Source organism: Teleopsis dalmanni, chromosome 2 (assembly GCF_002237135.1).
Source record: "Teleopsis dalmanni isolate 2A chromosome 2, ASM223713v2, whole genome shotgun sequence".
Lineage (NCBI taxonomy): Eukaryota > Metazoa > Arthropoda > Insecta > Diptera > Diopsidae > Teleopsis > Teleopsis dalmanni.
This window is the reverse complement of record NC_051847.1, coordinates 137806902-137823272: the sequence shown is the minus strand read 5'-3', so window position 1 is coordinate 137823272 and position 16371 is coordinate 137806902. Positions and strand designations below refer to the sequence as shown.

The following is a 16371-nucleotide window of genomic DNA, read 5'->3' as shown; positions in this document are numbered from 1 at the left end:
TCATTATCTTCTTAATGATATTTTTTTAACACTACAGCATTTTATCATTTAAATGGACATGTAAACTCATTAAGATGTAGCAATAAATAACGACCAGGATTTCCGCATTATTTTCCTACGTATTTTTATACATTCAACTAATTAATTTATATGAATTTAAACTGATATCTTTTAAGTGCATACATTTTACATAAATAATAAATTTTCGTTAAAGATATTGTTACTAATGCATTCCATTAAAAATATTAATTTATTGAAATGTATTTATTTATTGTACAATAAATTTATTTGTTGGTGTTAAAATAAACGATGACGAAAAATTTAATTATAAATGCTTATTTGCATATCGTATAAATACAAACTACGTAGATATTTATAAAAATATCTTTTATCTCTCTAAATTGAAGTGTTAAAACTGGAAAGATATAAGATCCCACATCACTAAGAGTCCTTTTGTTCTGAAATTAACTTCTCCATCTACTCGACCTACTAGTACAAACGTACTCGAACATCGTATCAAACTTCACAACAGCACATTAAACAATTTAAATGCCATTCCTATGGGTTCATTCAATCCAAATTGTACTTAAAAGAAAATATTTTCAAGAACGAAATTAAATTTTTAAAAAATTTTAATTACATTTTCGCAATTCCCAAACCCTTTCTTGAATTACAAATATCTTTTCTCTGTATTATAGTTCAATTATTTTCGAATAAAAGCATTTATATTTAATTGTTTTTCAATGTAAACTCAAAAACACAATTTATATTTATATATATAACTGTATGCTTGTTCTTATTAATTTTCTTTTCTTATATTTTTTTGTATTATGTATCCTGCTTCCTACTTTCTTGTTTCCGAAATCTGCTCAAGAGTATTTAAGGGTCAGCAATAAATCTCCGTTGCTTGCATTATAAGTTAAATTAAATGCTGAAAGGCATGTGCCACGAAACGAGAAGAATGCAAAGGATATACTGGAAAATGGCTTCAAAAGCAAAATAAGAAAATCATAAGGACGAAAACAATGTAAGAAAGAAAAAAATTTTAAATGAATTCAAATGAAAAAATTAAATAGAGAGTTTTCGTAATATGTTCCGAAATATGAACCAAATGCTTGACTCAGTGGAAGACAGACGAACAAACAGCATAACTTCGTCTAAATTACAAACGATGGCCTAATACAAGCAACCAGCTCCAGTACAGTGGAAAATTTTATAACAAAAATTCTTTGATATCCTGTGAAATCCTTTTCAAAATAATTCTTTAAAAATTCATATAGAAGACAAATATATGTTTAAATATAGAACAATTTATTTAAATGTAGTTTATTTCCTGCATTAAAGCTTTAGATTTAATTATTATATTATACTAATATGATTTTTGATACGACTTGACTTCATTTAACTTGAAAGCAATTGCTCACGATTCACATTATTTTATATTTCCTCTTTTCTTTCTTTCTTCCTTCTCCTTTTCCTTCTTTTTCTTCCTTTCCTTTTCTTTTCTTCTTTTGTATTTATGTTTCGCGCACACATGTCTATGCCGATGTTGATGCTTATGTTCATGATTATGTTCATGATTATGTGTATGCTTATGTGTATGCTCATGTGTATGCTTATGTGTATACTTATGTGTATGCTTATGCGTATGCTTATGTGTATGCTCTTGTGTCTGCTCTTGTGTATGCTTATGTGTATGCTTATGTGTATGCTTATGTTTATGCTTATGTTTATACTTATGCTTATGCTTATGCTTATGTTTATGCTTATGCTTATGTTTATGCTTATGTTTATGTTTTGAGTTACTGTTTTCAATCAACTGAATTAATTAATAAATATAAAATATATGTACATATATATCAAAATCATTCATCTCACTAAAAAAAGCTTAATTCGAATACTTACTGAATTACAAGTTAAGATAAATTTATCCATTTGTCTCTCAGTAAAATATAATAATGGTTCTCTAATAGGAGATTGTTTCACTAATTCAAAAAGACTGACACGCTGCTAAAATATGATATAATATATTAAATTTATTTTAATTATGCTTTATAAGACTTAGGTGAATTGTGTTCAGTATAGCTTACATTATTAGGTTCTTTAGATTTGAGTTCATTCAACTTTGGTTGACTTGAATCAGAAATCTCATCAATATTTTCTGTACTAAAGCCCGATTCATCTTCCGACACCATATCAGCTTCATTACTCAGATCAAAATTATCTAAATGAATAGAAATAGATCATTATAAATTGTAAGTTGTTAGTATTTTTGCAACAAACAAAAAACATGGAAATGAAAAAAAATACTTAAGTAGTTGGCTTTATTAATATAACCCAGCAATGAACCAGAAACTTTCACTGGAGAGACACAATAAAAAAGTTATCTCAAAAAATTTTTTATGTATTAAAAACGCAATACATGAGTTTTTATGGACGTGCATAAAAATTATCACAGTTCTAGCAGTACAGTGATTTAGAAGACTTTACCAATCTCTTAAAGGAAAATGACTTTCTTAAGGCGTTGTAAGTAGCTATAAGGTTAAGAATAAATGTACAATAGAAACTATCTTTCTGCAGAAATAATCATTTTCCTAGAAGAAGGGAAATCTTAATTGAGCACTAGAGCAACTGCTCAATAGGCCCGTACTTTTCAACCCCAATACTCAGAAACCGGACTGAAGATATTATTCCCTTCTTTATCGTTACAACTCCTACAAAGTCCACTTCTCAGAATTTTCCAATCTGTTTTACAACGTTATGTAAAATTTACAATATGTGTTCAATATCTTCTCAAAAGTGATATATTTAAAACAACTGCAGTATTACATTTTACATGCCGATAGCCAGCCTCTATTTTCGCAACGCAAAACGGATAAGGAAAATTTTTTTTTTATTTTTTGCAAGAACCGGTACCAACACCTTTCCAAATATAGCATCGCTAAAACAAAAACACAACATCTTAGGGCCATGTTTTCAAGTGGTTAACTCTTAAATTGACTCTTGACTCTTAAATTTATGCGTTTTTAAGTAGAACTGTATTAACAAAGACTAGCTTCTTTATACAACCAAAAGTACAAAAGTAATAATAGAAAAATGAGTCAGTGCAATATATTTTCCATTAACTTGTTGTTAAAAAATTTCTTTTATAATTTAATACAATTATTTTAGAGTAAAGTAGTAAACGCATATCGAATTTATATCGACTTTACAACATAATTTTTTTCTAAATAATTCTTTAATGTATTTATTAGCTTCCATTTGAGGTATATCATGATCTGAGACAAATCAGTCTACAACAATAATCCACGACCACTGGTCTAGAATATTCCACAAATGCAGTTGTAAACTAATATTTAGCATTTAGTGATTAGAAGTGGAAACTTTTTTCAGAAAATAAGTCACTATTACAAAGCAGTATTTTATTATTACATATATCAATTTTAGCCATTTCTGTGGTTTTTGAAATATGGTTTGGTAATGTCTCTAGCAACTACACAACAACAGCTACTGTGTAATTTTTATGAGTTATAGAAAAATGGCCAAAGTTTTCAAAACACCTCGCATGTCTTTATTTTTTATTCTCTCTAGTTAAGAATTGATCAATTCGTTGACAAATGCTATCGACTACTTGTTACTAGTATTGTAAATAAAACGGCCCCCATTTCAGAAGGATCTGATTCACTTTTTCCAACACGTATAAAATGCACTTAAACATTTAAATTTGACGTGCACCTTAGGTTCATATAAAAGTATTAACTTTAAAAATTAACAGTATTCAACAATGTTCAATATTTTCAAAAAATCTTAAAGTATGCAACGTAGTTTCGAAATAAATAGATTTACCTGGTGGTTCCGTCACTGCGAAGTAAAACGGTCTCACTTGTTCTGTCAAATTTTTATTTCGCATAATTTCATCAAAAGTTAAAGGCTCCGACTTAGGTAACAATGCGGTTGGAGGTACATAATTTCCATATCGCGGAAAAGATATTGAACGTGGAGTAGCCATTTTAAATAGTTTTTTTAGACAACTAAAAAAGAATTATTAAGAAATCTTAAACAAAATTCTCTGTAAATTTGGTTACTTTTTCTCACTAGATACAATAAGCAAACAAAAATGAATCTATGCACGGAAATATGTGGTTACATCTTGTACATAAAATAATGTATTATTTTATTGTATATGACATTAATATTTTTTTAATATATGTCAACATATGCACACCGTAGCCAAAATATGTATAAATCCAAATTAAATTAAAATTATAGAAAAGTCAAAAAGAAAATCATGTATAATGTCAAAATTATAAAATGGTTGTCAGAATTGAGAAAAACAGTGTTGTAAAACCGTTAGTAAATTAATAACAGTAAGGTACATTCAAACAGATGCCTTAAGGTATAATAATATCATACGGTTTATAATACAATACCGTCAATGTTCTTTCTGTTTTATATTTGAATATATTTATATTTGATTTATATTGAAACCAGGAAACCAAGAGTCGTTACCTCTACGAGTTACGATATATAATTTCATATTTCTTCACGGTGGCATACTGTTTTCGTTTTCAAAATCAACAATTCAACCAATGTTTAAAAAATGAGATCCCAACATTGTCTGATTTCGCAATTCCTACTCGACTGTTGATTACATTTCTAATCTGACCTCTATAATGCACTTAAATTAAAGTAACAATAAGAAAACATATGCATTTTTTGTTGATTTCTTATGTTCATTTCACCCTATTCCTAGGCATGCCTTATTTTTCAAATTAGTTACTCTAGGTTTGTCTCACAAGTTATTGACCACGCTAATTAAATTATATTCGAACCGCTTAAAAGACGGTAATCTTATGTCTTCTTTGTTTAAAGTCACTCAAGGTGTAAAACAAAGATGCTTGCTCTGCCCGATTTTGTTCTCTCTATACTTAAATGATCTGTATGATTTTTAACGAGCGGATTACCTATCAACTCAACTTATATAAAAACGCATTTTTATGCTGATGTGTTACAAATTATGATAGATGATATGATTAGGTATTGTTCACAATGAGGTCTTATCGCGAATCTACATAAATCTGAGATTATGATTTTCAGAAAAGGTTCTAGTGTAAGTAATTCGTTGTAGTGGAAGTTTGGGGAAAGTCACATAGAAGTTGTCAATGAATATAAATACCTCGGGATATTAATTACGTATAAAGTCTCTTACAATAAACATTTGATGTCTTAACTTTCATCAGGTAAAAGTACAATTAACTTTATGTGGACAAAGTACTTGGCTCATCCTAAAATACCTTTCATAAAAATTTTCTACACGGCAGCATGTTTAATACTACTCTACGGTGCATTAATATTCAAAGGTGAACCTCACAAAATGTCACCTACGGTATAATTAAATTTGTAGTGTAAACACTGAACTTTAATACTACAATTACTGTCACATCAATTAAATGTGAAGTATAAACAAAAAAAAAAAAATTTAATATACAAAACAGGAATTATAATTTATGTGTAACTTGATTGATTCTTACAATACGTTTCAATTCTTCTTCTTCTTCTTCTTCTTGAGTTAGTGCTATTACGCACTTTTACTCTATAATGACTGGGGGGTTAATCACTACCCCACACTAGGCTTTAACTAGGCTAAAAAATCATATCATTTATTTGTCTTTTAGTTGATGACGGACCTTAAATCAGCATATCTTCCTGAGAGTCCAGAAGTGGACTTGAGGATTATTATGGCGGGGTTAAGTAGCGTATCAACTTTAGTGAATAATTTTAAAGCTCTGTCTCTGATATATTTTTTCTGTGTGTTGGAAAAAATTATATCTAACGTCTAATTTTGATTTATTGCTGTTAATACGATTGTTTTTACTGTCACTTCACTTTGTAATTCATAGTGATTGTGTTGTAAAATTCTGGCCTACTTTTCCTACAAGAAAATTAAACACCTAAGTTAAAGGAGTAGAGTTCATTAAGAATATGGCTGAAACGGATAATATTGAAGACAAATTAAAACCACCGGTCAAAAACCCCCAATTGAAATTGGTATCATCGGCTGAATTCAAAACTATGATAGCGGAACTCTCCGAAGTTAAAAAACTTAATGAACTTTTGCAAGAAAATTACTCAAAGTTGTCGCTGCAATTCCAAGAGTTGAAATCACACTGTGTAGAGGTGCACCAGCAGCTGCAAAGCAGCTCAAAGCCATATACTATTAATTTACAAGGCCGCAACAACAAAAGGAAGAAGGTTTCACCACCCTCCCCACTTAGCTGCTCCCATGGCTCTGTTTCCAGCGATAAGGATATGGAGTTGGTGACCGCCGCTGAGGAGCCCATTGCATCAGCCTGTGGGTCCTCTAGCTCTTATACTAAAGATTTCCCAGCTTACGATACGAAAATCAAATCGTCTAAAAAAATTAAGGAAAAAGTCCCCAAATCCACACTCAGTGTAGTGGTATCAGAGCTGATTAAGGTTCAAGAAGGCGCAAACGTCACAGGTGATTCAAGTAATCGCAGCGAAGGGCAATCGGTTTTTGATGGCGCGACCTCTGACAAGAAAGTAGGTAAAGTTGTCCCCATTGTGCTACGTCGGACTAACACTTGGGGCTCTTTGGTTAAACAATTCCACGTAAGAAACTTTAAGTTTAGTGAGGCTAAAAAGGTGCATCTTGGAATTCAAATAACGCCAGTAACAATTGATGACCACCGGAAAATGACGAAATTTCTTACCGAGATTAAAGAGCCTTATCACACACACTTTCTCCCTGATGAGAAGTGCCTTAACATAATAATCAGAGGCCTGGAGGGACAAGATCCAGAGGATATAAAAGAATATCTTGTAGAGAAAGGGTTTAGCATTCTTGAGTGCCACTTCCTTAAGACGAGACAGACAGTCGACAAACTTATTAAAATTCGTCTCCCTGCGGATCAAAAGGATATATACAACGTATCCAATGTTTGCCACTTAAAAGTGACTGTTGAAGCTCAACGCCCACTTAAAGGTCCCCCTCAGTGTCACAACTGCCAACAGTTTGGTCATGTTGCCACTAATTGTAAGGCCCCACCCAAATGTGTTAAGTGTGAGAGCACACATCATCACTCCCTATGTATGAAGTCTCGTGAAAATCCACCGAAATGTTCAAACTGCGGCGGTGATCATCCGGCAAATTATAGACGATGCCCGTGTGCTCCGAAAAACATTCCAAAAAAAAAATAACACTGTGATACCACCTAACCCCTCAATAAAGCCATCAATGACGTATGCGGATGTTGCTGAAAAAACCTTCTCCCACCAACTCCCCACCTTGCCACATCCACCGGCCGCCCAATTAGAAAAGTTAATGAGCAACTTCCAGGAACAGCTGAACTCGATTATGAAGAATATGATGCAGGCCATGCTACAAAGCCTACTACCAACTTTAACTTCACAATGAACACACCATTACATTGCTTTAAAGTTGTGACCTGGAATGCAAATTCCATAACAAACAAGAAACACGAGGTTACACAATTTCTTCATCATTTTGAAATAGACATTATGGTCTTGCAAGAAACACTCCTTAAACCCTCAATGCAGCTAAAAATCCCTAACTACATCATTTACAGATCAGACAGGGTCTTAAGAAGTGGAGGAGGCACTACTATCCTTAATAGGAGAAACCATCTCAAACACCATCTCAGAATTGATAATCTACAAGCACTCGAATCTACTTCAGTGGAGGTAGAATGCCCAGCGGGTGATATCATTTTTACCTCAGTTTATAGACCGCCAAACGTGAAAACCTGTCTGGGGGACCTAGCAACACTGATTAGTAGTAACTTACCCACATTCCTTGCTGGAGACTTGAATGGTTATCACAGAAACTGTGGTGATAGAAGTACGAATAGGGCTGGAAGGGAAATTGTCCAGTTTGTCAATGACTATATGCTCCAACTCCATACGCCTAACGAGCCAACTCACTACGGCAGCGGAGCAGGCCATATAATAGACCTTGGCATGTCCAACCTAGATTATACTGTACTTGTGGAAGTTTTAGATGAGCTGGACTCCGATAATAAACCGGTTCTTTTCATTCTTGAAAACTGTCCCATGAATATTATGACCCCTACATTCTCTACCACTGACTGGAATGCTTTTAAGAACTTGGTAGACACCAGCTGCCTTAATAACCATCCAGAAACCTCAGAAGAATTGGAAAACTGTATACAGAACCTGACGCATCTATTAAAACAAGCCTTGGATAGCTGCTCCACCCTCAAAGATAGAAAACCATGTAGTTATTTTAACTTACCGCAGCATATTAAAAACATGATTAGAAATCGAAATAGAGTCCGAAAATTTGCTCAAATAACATGTGGCCCAAAGAGCAGAAGAGAGGCCAATCGTCTTTCAAATGAAATTAGGAAAAGGATCTATGCATATAAAAATGTGAAATCGGGTGAATTTCTGATGGGTCTTGAAAAAGGATACCCGAAAGGGTAATTCTTAGCAGATTACCGAAAGGGTAATTCTTAGCAGATTAAATGATGTAGTGGCTTCACGCAATATACTCCCTGACGAACAATTTGGCTTTAGAAATGACCTATCCACAGAGCTTCAATTGGCTAGAACGATCCAAATGATCCAAACAGCCCTTAGTAGAAGAGATAATGATAATTTTTGATATTTCTAAAGCCTTTGACAAGGTCTGGCATGATGGTCTAATAGTTAAAATGTCTCATCTAGGTGTTCCAGGCGGACTAACTAAGATCATCGGCAGCTTCCTCCTTGGAAGGTCCTTTCGCACGAAAATCAACAGCGCTCTTTCGTCAGTCCGATCTATAGAAGCAGGGGTTCCTCAGGGATCGCCACTTTCTCCCACTCTCTACAACATTTATACATCTGATATTCCAATGTAAGGTCCCTCGACTTTGGCGTTATATGCTGATGATACGTGTATGCTATACTCAGATAAATGTGCTCTCAACATAACGAACACACTTCAAGAGCATATAAACATCATTCTGGAGTATTTTCAGAAATGGAAAATAAAAATCAATAATGAAAAAACTAAGGCTTTGTTTATAACGCGTAAGTGAAGACAGAATCCGTCGAGAGTGAGAGTGGGTGATATGGTGATAAACGGGGAGGATAGCGTTAAATATCTTGGCATCACGTTGGACAAACGATTCACATGGCTTAAACATGTTCAACTAAAAAGAATTAGCTGTGCCAAAATTCTTCATTACCTCCAACCGCTATTTAGAAAAGAAAACCTCAATGCTAAGAACAGGAAAGTGATATATAACCAAATAATTTGTCCGTCACTTCTATATGGTTGTGTAGCGTTTAGCAAAGCTTCAAACGCTACTAATCGCCAGTTAGAAATTGCGCAAAGCCAGGCTCTGAGAAGACTTTTGAAACTTTCTTGGTATATTAGGGCGAATGATATTCTTAGGGACCTCAAGATTGATCCCATCAAAAAATACATAAAGGATAGAGCCCTGAAATTATTTGCGAAATCTGACAGACTTACTAACACCAAATCAAATCTTAGAATGATCAAATCTTAGAATGGTTACCAAACCCATTCTCGAATCAAATCTTAGAATGGTTACAGGCTCCTCGGGGAGGTATGCAGATCTGAGGTCAATTATTACTTAGTCTGATGATGTGATAAATAATAATCCAGTCAAGGCACAAAGAGAGGTTTTGAAGAAACCTCGCAGTTAATATAGAGTAAAAGTGCTCAGGTGCACTGACTCAACTTGTCTCTCAGCATAATAATTGATTGAATTGTGTTTCTAATGATGTGCTAATTCACAAAAAAAAACTGTTTAAGCTCGAAACTATAATTCATGTTTTAAAACTTTGACGTTCATAATAAGCGGCTTATGATACCATCAGCAGAGCCGCCAAATCGAAAAATATTTCGATTTCCTTAAGAACATAATTCTAGGCTAAAAATAAGCATTTCTTCGCATCTATTTGACCCTGTAGAAAAATGAGATGATCATCTCTCATGTAAAGTTCTTATACAGCTTCTTGACCGATACCACACAAACTAGTTTTATATCCAGCTAGTTTTTTGCCCATAACCTTAGTAAGATTACATCATTAATGATTCGAAATTGATACGAAAATATTTAGATTTTTGTAGCAAAATTACTTCAAAATAATTTATATTTAAATTTCAACTATTCATAATATTATGGAATCAGTCTATTATATGAAAAATTACTGAGGTTTGCGCGGTGTGACTCCTTTGCGATTAAATATTAAAGAGATATCAGACCAATTTGTATTTGCCTGTCTTAAAAAGTGATCTTTTGGCAAACATTGTCTTTGAGCAGGAAGGTTTTATCGAGAAGACATCAAGTCCAAAACCAAAGTTACCTTAAAACTAAAACCAAATAATAATAAGAATAATAATAATGGACTAAGGAAAGTCCACATTCCTGAACTACTCTGGAAAAGATACAGACAATTAAAATCTCTTCCATAGCTGCCTAACAGTCAGTGACAATATAGACTTTCTGCATCTTCGCGGTAAATGAACATTGAACTGACGAAGGTAAAACGATTTAAAGTCCCTGAGCCAACGGAATCAATCCCAGATATAGTGTTTATATATTTTTTTGAATTATAGTCAACTCCCGCTTTTCAATCTCCTCTTTTAGGAGATCTGATTGAAATGTTATAATGAAAGTATAGTAGATAGAAGCAATACGATTTATCATTATTGATAACTCGTTTTACGACACCCCAGCGTTGTAAAGCGAAACTTAATTGTTAATGTGTTTGTTTAATGTAAAGGTCAGTATGTAATCTATTATATGATACGCAGAGAATTTTTTGTAAAAGCTTTTATTTGAATATACATCTTTCTGTTTTATAAGTATACATATAAAGTCGTAAATGAAGGACTCATACTTTACAAATGGAAATTTAAAAAAAAATGTACAAATGTATGTATTAATACAAATACATTTATAAAATTTAGTCTAATATGTGGTTATTTATCCAATCAAGATGTTTTGCTAAATCACAATATATAACAAATTCGCCCAAGTTGCACTGGCCTTCAAACGTTTCTCCAATAGATACTACTCCTCTCAATGACCAATGCCTATTTTTTCTAATCATAATTCCTGAACCTGAATCACCCGTACAAGGTCCAGATAAATCTCGATTTCCCGCACAGAACGTACGAGGTGAAATTATTGATTTTATTTTATTTGATGATCGCACGCATTCTATTTCACTAACTATTCTAGCATAAGCAATTCTAGGGCTTGTTTCAGAAATGGTGCCATTTTCCGTTGACCCAAAGCCTGCAACATACCCAATTTTGTTTACAAGTTTGCTTAGGTCAGTATCTCCATTCCACAAACAAATTGGACTAATGAAATCTGTAAAACTGTAGAAAATTTCTTGATCAAAACAACTTGTAATTTGAGTGTTCTATATGCTTACGTTATTGATGAATTTAGGTATAATAAAGCAATATCGGCATCTGGAATAAAATCATTTCTATATTCTGGATGTATTATTATTTTCTCAACACCAAAACTCAAGACACCAGTGTCATCTGTCGTATTACTACCACCAAGTTTGACCAAAGTCAGATCTGCTGGCAACGTTTGAAACTGAAAACAATGTGCTGCGGTAATTATTATGCGCTTCGAAATCAGTGAACCACCACAAATAAATACTAGATTTTCATCATTATTCTGGAAGATAGATGCGAGCCAAGGAACCTGTCCATTATTTATTTCATTTCCAAAACTTATAAATGGTGTAAGAGCACCAACTTCTCGTCCGCATGTTCTATTATCCTTCGATTTGTCATTATTATCATCACTTTCATTATCGGTATATATATTTAAGTTATTGTAACCAAGTGGTAACTGCATGGTATGTCCTCCAGTAAGTTTCATACTACCAACTCGTGCTAGAATAGGTAGATTTACGACAATTATAATGTTGTGATATTATAAGTTTCATGTTATAATATGAATCATAATATAAACACAATATTTTGGAAAATATATATACATTATACTAGAAATTTAAATTGTTCCAGCATCGCTATACCTTTCTTAAACTCGAACATTTAGATCGAAAATTAAATCTTCGAAAATTTCACAGCTACTCGAAGATGTTCGAACTGCATTAATATTAAATCATTACTTTCGATTTGTTTGACGTAAAAACATATAACTGCAAATACCCAGTCGCAATATGATGTTAGAACATATTTGTATGGCTCGATATGATCGATTCCAATGATCAAGTATGAGTAAACTAGTATTGTCTGAATAACGAATTGCTTGAAGCCATGAACAAGTCGAATAATAGTTGAAGCGCTAAATATATACACATATGTGATACGCCAATTTTTATTTATATATATATATATATATATATATAGTTGCATATGAAAACAAATAAATAAAACTACTTACGATTTTTATTGGCACAAATTGGTTTGCTATTCACTTGAATCTCTCGTATAACTGGAATTTCAGTTTGATCTGGAAACTGGAAACGATATAAAACAGGTTTTCCCTCCATTACGTCCAATATAGTTTCATCAAGACTTTTGTACGTAAATAGTGCATATTTACCCTATAATGTGTATACTCCACTATATAAAAAAGTCTTTACAAATAATTTTATTTATCATACAAACTTACGCTTGTCAACATTTTATTCTGTGCAAAATCTACTTTGACTTCAGGAGTACCACCTTCAAAGTAGTAATTCGGAATTTTTATGCGTGCAAAAGTTTTATTATTTTCTTCTTCATAAATCACAAAACTGAAACAATTATTGAGCTGCGAAATCGACGGAGGAACATATTCAATGGAAGTATCACCGACGGTATTATTTATGGGCAATTCAATATTAAATTCACCTTCTAGAGCATTATAAGGAGGAATATCTATCGAATACCTTGCGGTAATATTATAAAAAATATGATTATATTTTGTAATACTTACAGTCATCATCGAAGCAAATAGTCTCACCGTTTACAACAATTTTTGAGAGTTTTGGATTCTCCTGTGGAGATGGAAAGCTAAAGCGATACTCCACTGATTTTCTCGCCAATATGTTAGACAGTGTTTCTTCCTGACTTTTAAATGGTAAAAGACTAAATTCTTGCTAATAAATAATAATTCATATAATTAATTTAAAACAAATAATGAAATTTGCTTGGTTTTTGTGATTGAAGTGACGTACGCATGAGATATATTAAATTATCTAATATGAAATATATATAATATAATTTTAAAATTATGGTAGTTAGAAGTGCGGGTAAAAAATGTATAGTAATGAAACTTAGAGGGGTTTTTGAATAACAAAGAAAGAAATAAAGGACAAACACAAAAATTTATTTTAATTTTATTGAAGTTTGGTTGACCATACAACGCTATTTCGAGTATTGCCAAGTACTCTTCATCAGTGGTCTTTGGAAATAATCGAATTTTATTTTATTAGTTTATAGTCCGTATATAATTTGTTTAGACTGCAAGTGCCAGGCTTAGAACTCGTGCCTGTCAAATTAGAAGCGATGACTAATCGTGTTTATCCACAAGAAGCCACGGCTGCACAAACTTTCAATGCTCAAGTTCCAGGTTTTAATGTCACTTATTTTTATTTTAATTAGTGACACTAACTAAAGCACTTGCCGTGCTTTAAATTAGAACGAGCTTATAAACTAAAGCTTTATTTTGGAAACACAAGTTCAACGAATTGAAAGTTAACTTTTGAGTTCGCCTATTCTTTATTTTTTCAAAGCTACTCTTTTTGTAGAGACATTTTGTAATGCATATTGTTTTACTTACTATATGGTCAGCCAAACTTCAATAATTTCAATAATAATTTATTTATTTCTTTGTTATTCAAAAACCCCTCTAAATTTTAATAAAGCTCCTTTGTCACTATACAAAGAAAGTCTAGCTTTACAGCAACATGAATTTTTATTCAATAGTAATAAAACTTGATATAATGTATCAATATACATCGGCAGTTTAATCAGTAGGATAACATACTGGCAACACCTACAATGAAAAATTCTCTTCAATTTTAAAAATTTTAAAAAGTAACAACACTCAAATGATACCTATCCAAAATTCTGTTGTGATATTTATACGATCACTATCATTACATTATATTATCATTACAGCTGTTTTAAAGCCACCACTCATTATATTTTCAAAACAATCGATTTAAACTAACTTCGTGTCATTGACTTATCATTGTTTTATCAAGAAAAAAAGACCGCTTGATTTGATAAATGCTAAATGCTGTTTCATCGACGCAAATAGTAGCGAAGTGGACTGCTGACATAAAACGCAATCATAAAAACATCGATGATGTCAAACTTGATGTTTGATGTCAAAAGTCTACAAGCTCATATTTGTAAATTGTAAAGTGTAGTTATCGGCTTCATTTTGTATGAACACTTAGCTTTTTTGAAGTGGGTGCCGTGTTTGCTGACTATTGACCAAAAGTAAACAACATGTCGACTACTTTGAGATCTGTTTGGAGCTCTTAAAACGAGAAAGAAATGGGCAGTCTAGAGAGTCAAATAGGCAGTCAGCTGCGGCCAAAAAAGTAACATACCTTCTGCTCAAAAAGCAGTTTTTTTGTTGTTTGTTAATAACTGCTTAAGTAATAGACCTTTTTAAAAAAAATTTTTTTTTATGTTATGTTGGTACACCATTTCTTGACATATGATACAAATTTGAACGCCATCTGTCAATTAGTTTGTTTACAGGAGCTGTAAATGTGAAACTACCTCAAGTGCATTTAGCGACTTTTACCATGGAAAATTGTTGTTGTACGCGATTTTTTGACCAAACACGGCACCACTATCATCGCTCAGGCACCATATTCGTCAGATCTGGATCCGTGCGACTTTTTCCTGTTCCCGATATTCGAATTGCCCCTTCGTGGTAAGTGTTTGAGTCGATTGAATCGGTAAAAGAGAATTCGCTAAAAGAACTAAAAGCCATACCTTCACGGGCCTACGAAAAGTATATGGAAGATTGGGTTAATCGTTGGCATATGTGTGTCGCTTCAGAAGTGGCATATTTTGAAGGAAATAAAATAAATTCAGAATAAAATTTAAATTTGTGTGTTTTATTTACAAAATCCGAATACTTTTTAAGCAGAAGGTACAACAGGTTGTGACGTTCGTATTTTGGAATAAGCGTGTGATCGTGTTCATCAACTACCTTAGAAAAGGCCAAGCGATTAATAATTATAGCTACATGGATCAATTGGTGCATATCAATGAAAAAATAGCCTCATACGAATTAGAAAAATGTCCTCTTTTAACAACACAATGCAAGCTTTGCCAAAAAGCTGTTGCCTCATTGATTGCCCTATGACCTTATCAGCCAATATGTTATCTGTGATATAGTGTTTACTTACATTGACTAAATCATACTGATGGACAATAACCTGCAGATGCACATTTGCACCATTTATAAAGCTGCTAGGTACGGTTACTACTGCATACGTCTCGTTGGGTTTTATAACATATCGGAATAAATCCGGACAAGCTATAGTCGGCATTTCTACTTCAGACGCTACAACTGAGTTTAATATAGAAAACACAGCAACATACAGAAAGATCAAAATAATATTTAATGCTTTCATTTTAATCATTATTATGACTTATAACAACAATTTGTAGTTAATATTTTAAACCATTAGAACTATTTAATTTACAATTTAGCTTTACTTTTTGAACACCGAACGTCTATTTGTATGCACCGCTCTGTGCTAACTGAAATACAAACTCAGTTGCAAAGATAAGTGATGCGATTAAATCACTTCAATGCGGTTTTCACATTACTTGGTAATTACAGTTTATAGTTATCATTCAGTATTGTTTCTAAAAGCTACCGCATAATAATTTAGAGAAATTATTGAAATATATAATGGGTTTTTACCATTACTCAAGTTTATCAATATTCATAGTTGCACTCTTTCTTTTTAGAAATTGAAAAAATAGTTTTGGTTTTTCTTTTCAAAGACTTGAAGCCTTAAGTTCTGATGCAAAACTAATGTCTTGTAAAAACTAAAACTATTAACTATTATTATCATTATTTTGATATACATAACTGAACTGAAAAAATTCGCAATATTTGCAATTTCAAAACTGTATGCTAGTTGAATTTGTATAATCTTCTCTCTCAACAACTTGAAGAAGGTTATTAAGTTAAGTCTGATTATATTTCAAAAGTGAATAATTACTCTAATCAATTAAGCATATTAAAATAGAAACATGTTTTAGTTAATAACTGCGCATGAATAATATAAACTTAATTTGTTAACTTTCTTGAAAGATTTTAACAATTGAGAGAACAA

At 32.4% G+C, this 16371-nt stretch overlaps 2 protein-coding genes across 2 annotated transcripts; both read right to left on the bottom strand.

Moving 5' to 3' along the window:
- Positions 1-1432: 1432 nt before the first annotated feature.
- LOC119675809 (high-affinity zinc uptake system protein ZnuA-like) lies at positions 1433-4234 on the bottom strand. Its single transcript, XM_038087028.1, has 5 exons — positions 4086-4234; positions 3847-4031; positions 2091-2224; positions 1906-2010; positions 1433-1819 (listed from the first exon to the last, which is right to left on the bottom strand). The coding sequence occupies exons 2-5, from the start codon at positions 4007-4009 to the stop codon at positions 1433-1435; spliced, it is 789 nt and encodes a 262-aa protein (XP_037942956.1). The 5' UTR covers positions 4010-4031; positions 4086-4234.
- Positions 4235-10875: 6641 nt separating this feature from the next.
- Positions 10876-15788, bottom strand: LOC119685612 (transmembrane protease serine 11A-like). The gene is made up of 6 exons (XM_038099946.1): positions 15430-15788; positions 12990-13152; positions 12684-12931; positions 12453-12615; positions 11461-11938; positions 10876-11404 (listed from the first exon to the last, which is right to left on the bottom strand). The coding sequence occupies exons 1-6, from the start codon at positions 15664-15666 to the stop codon at positions 10984-10986; spliced, it is 1710 nt and encodes a 569-aa protein (XP_037955874.1). The 5' UTR covers positions 15667-15788; the 3' UTR covers positions 10876-10983.
- Positions 15789-16371: the final 583 nt, after the last annotated feature.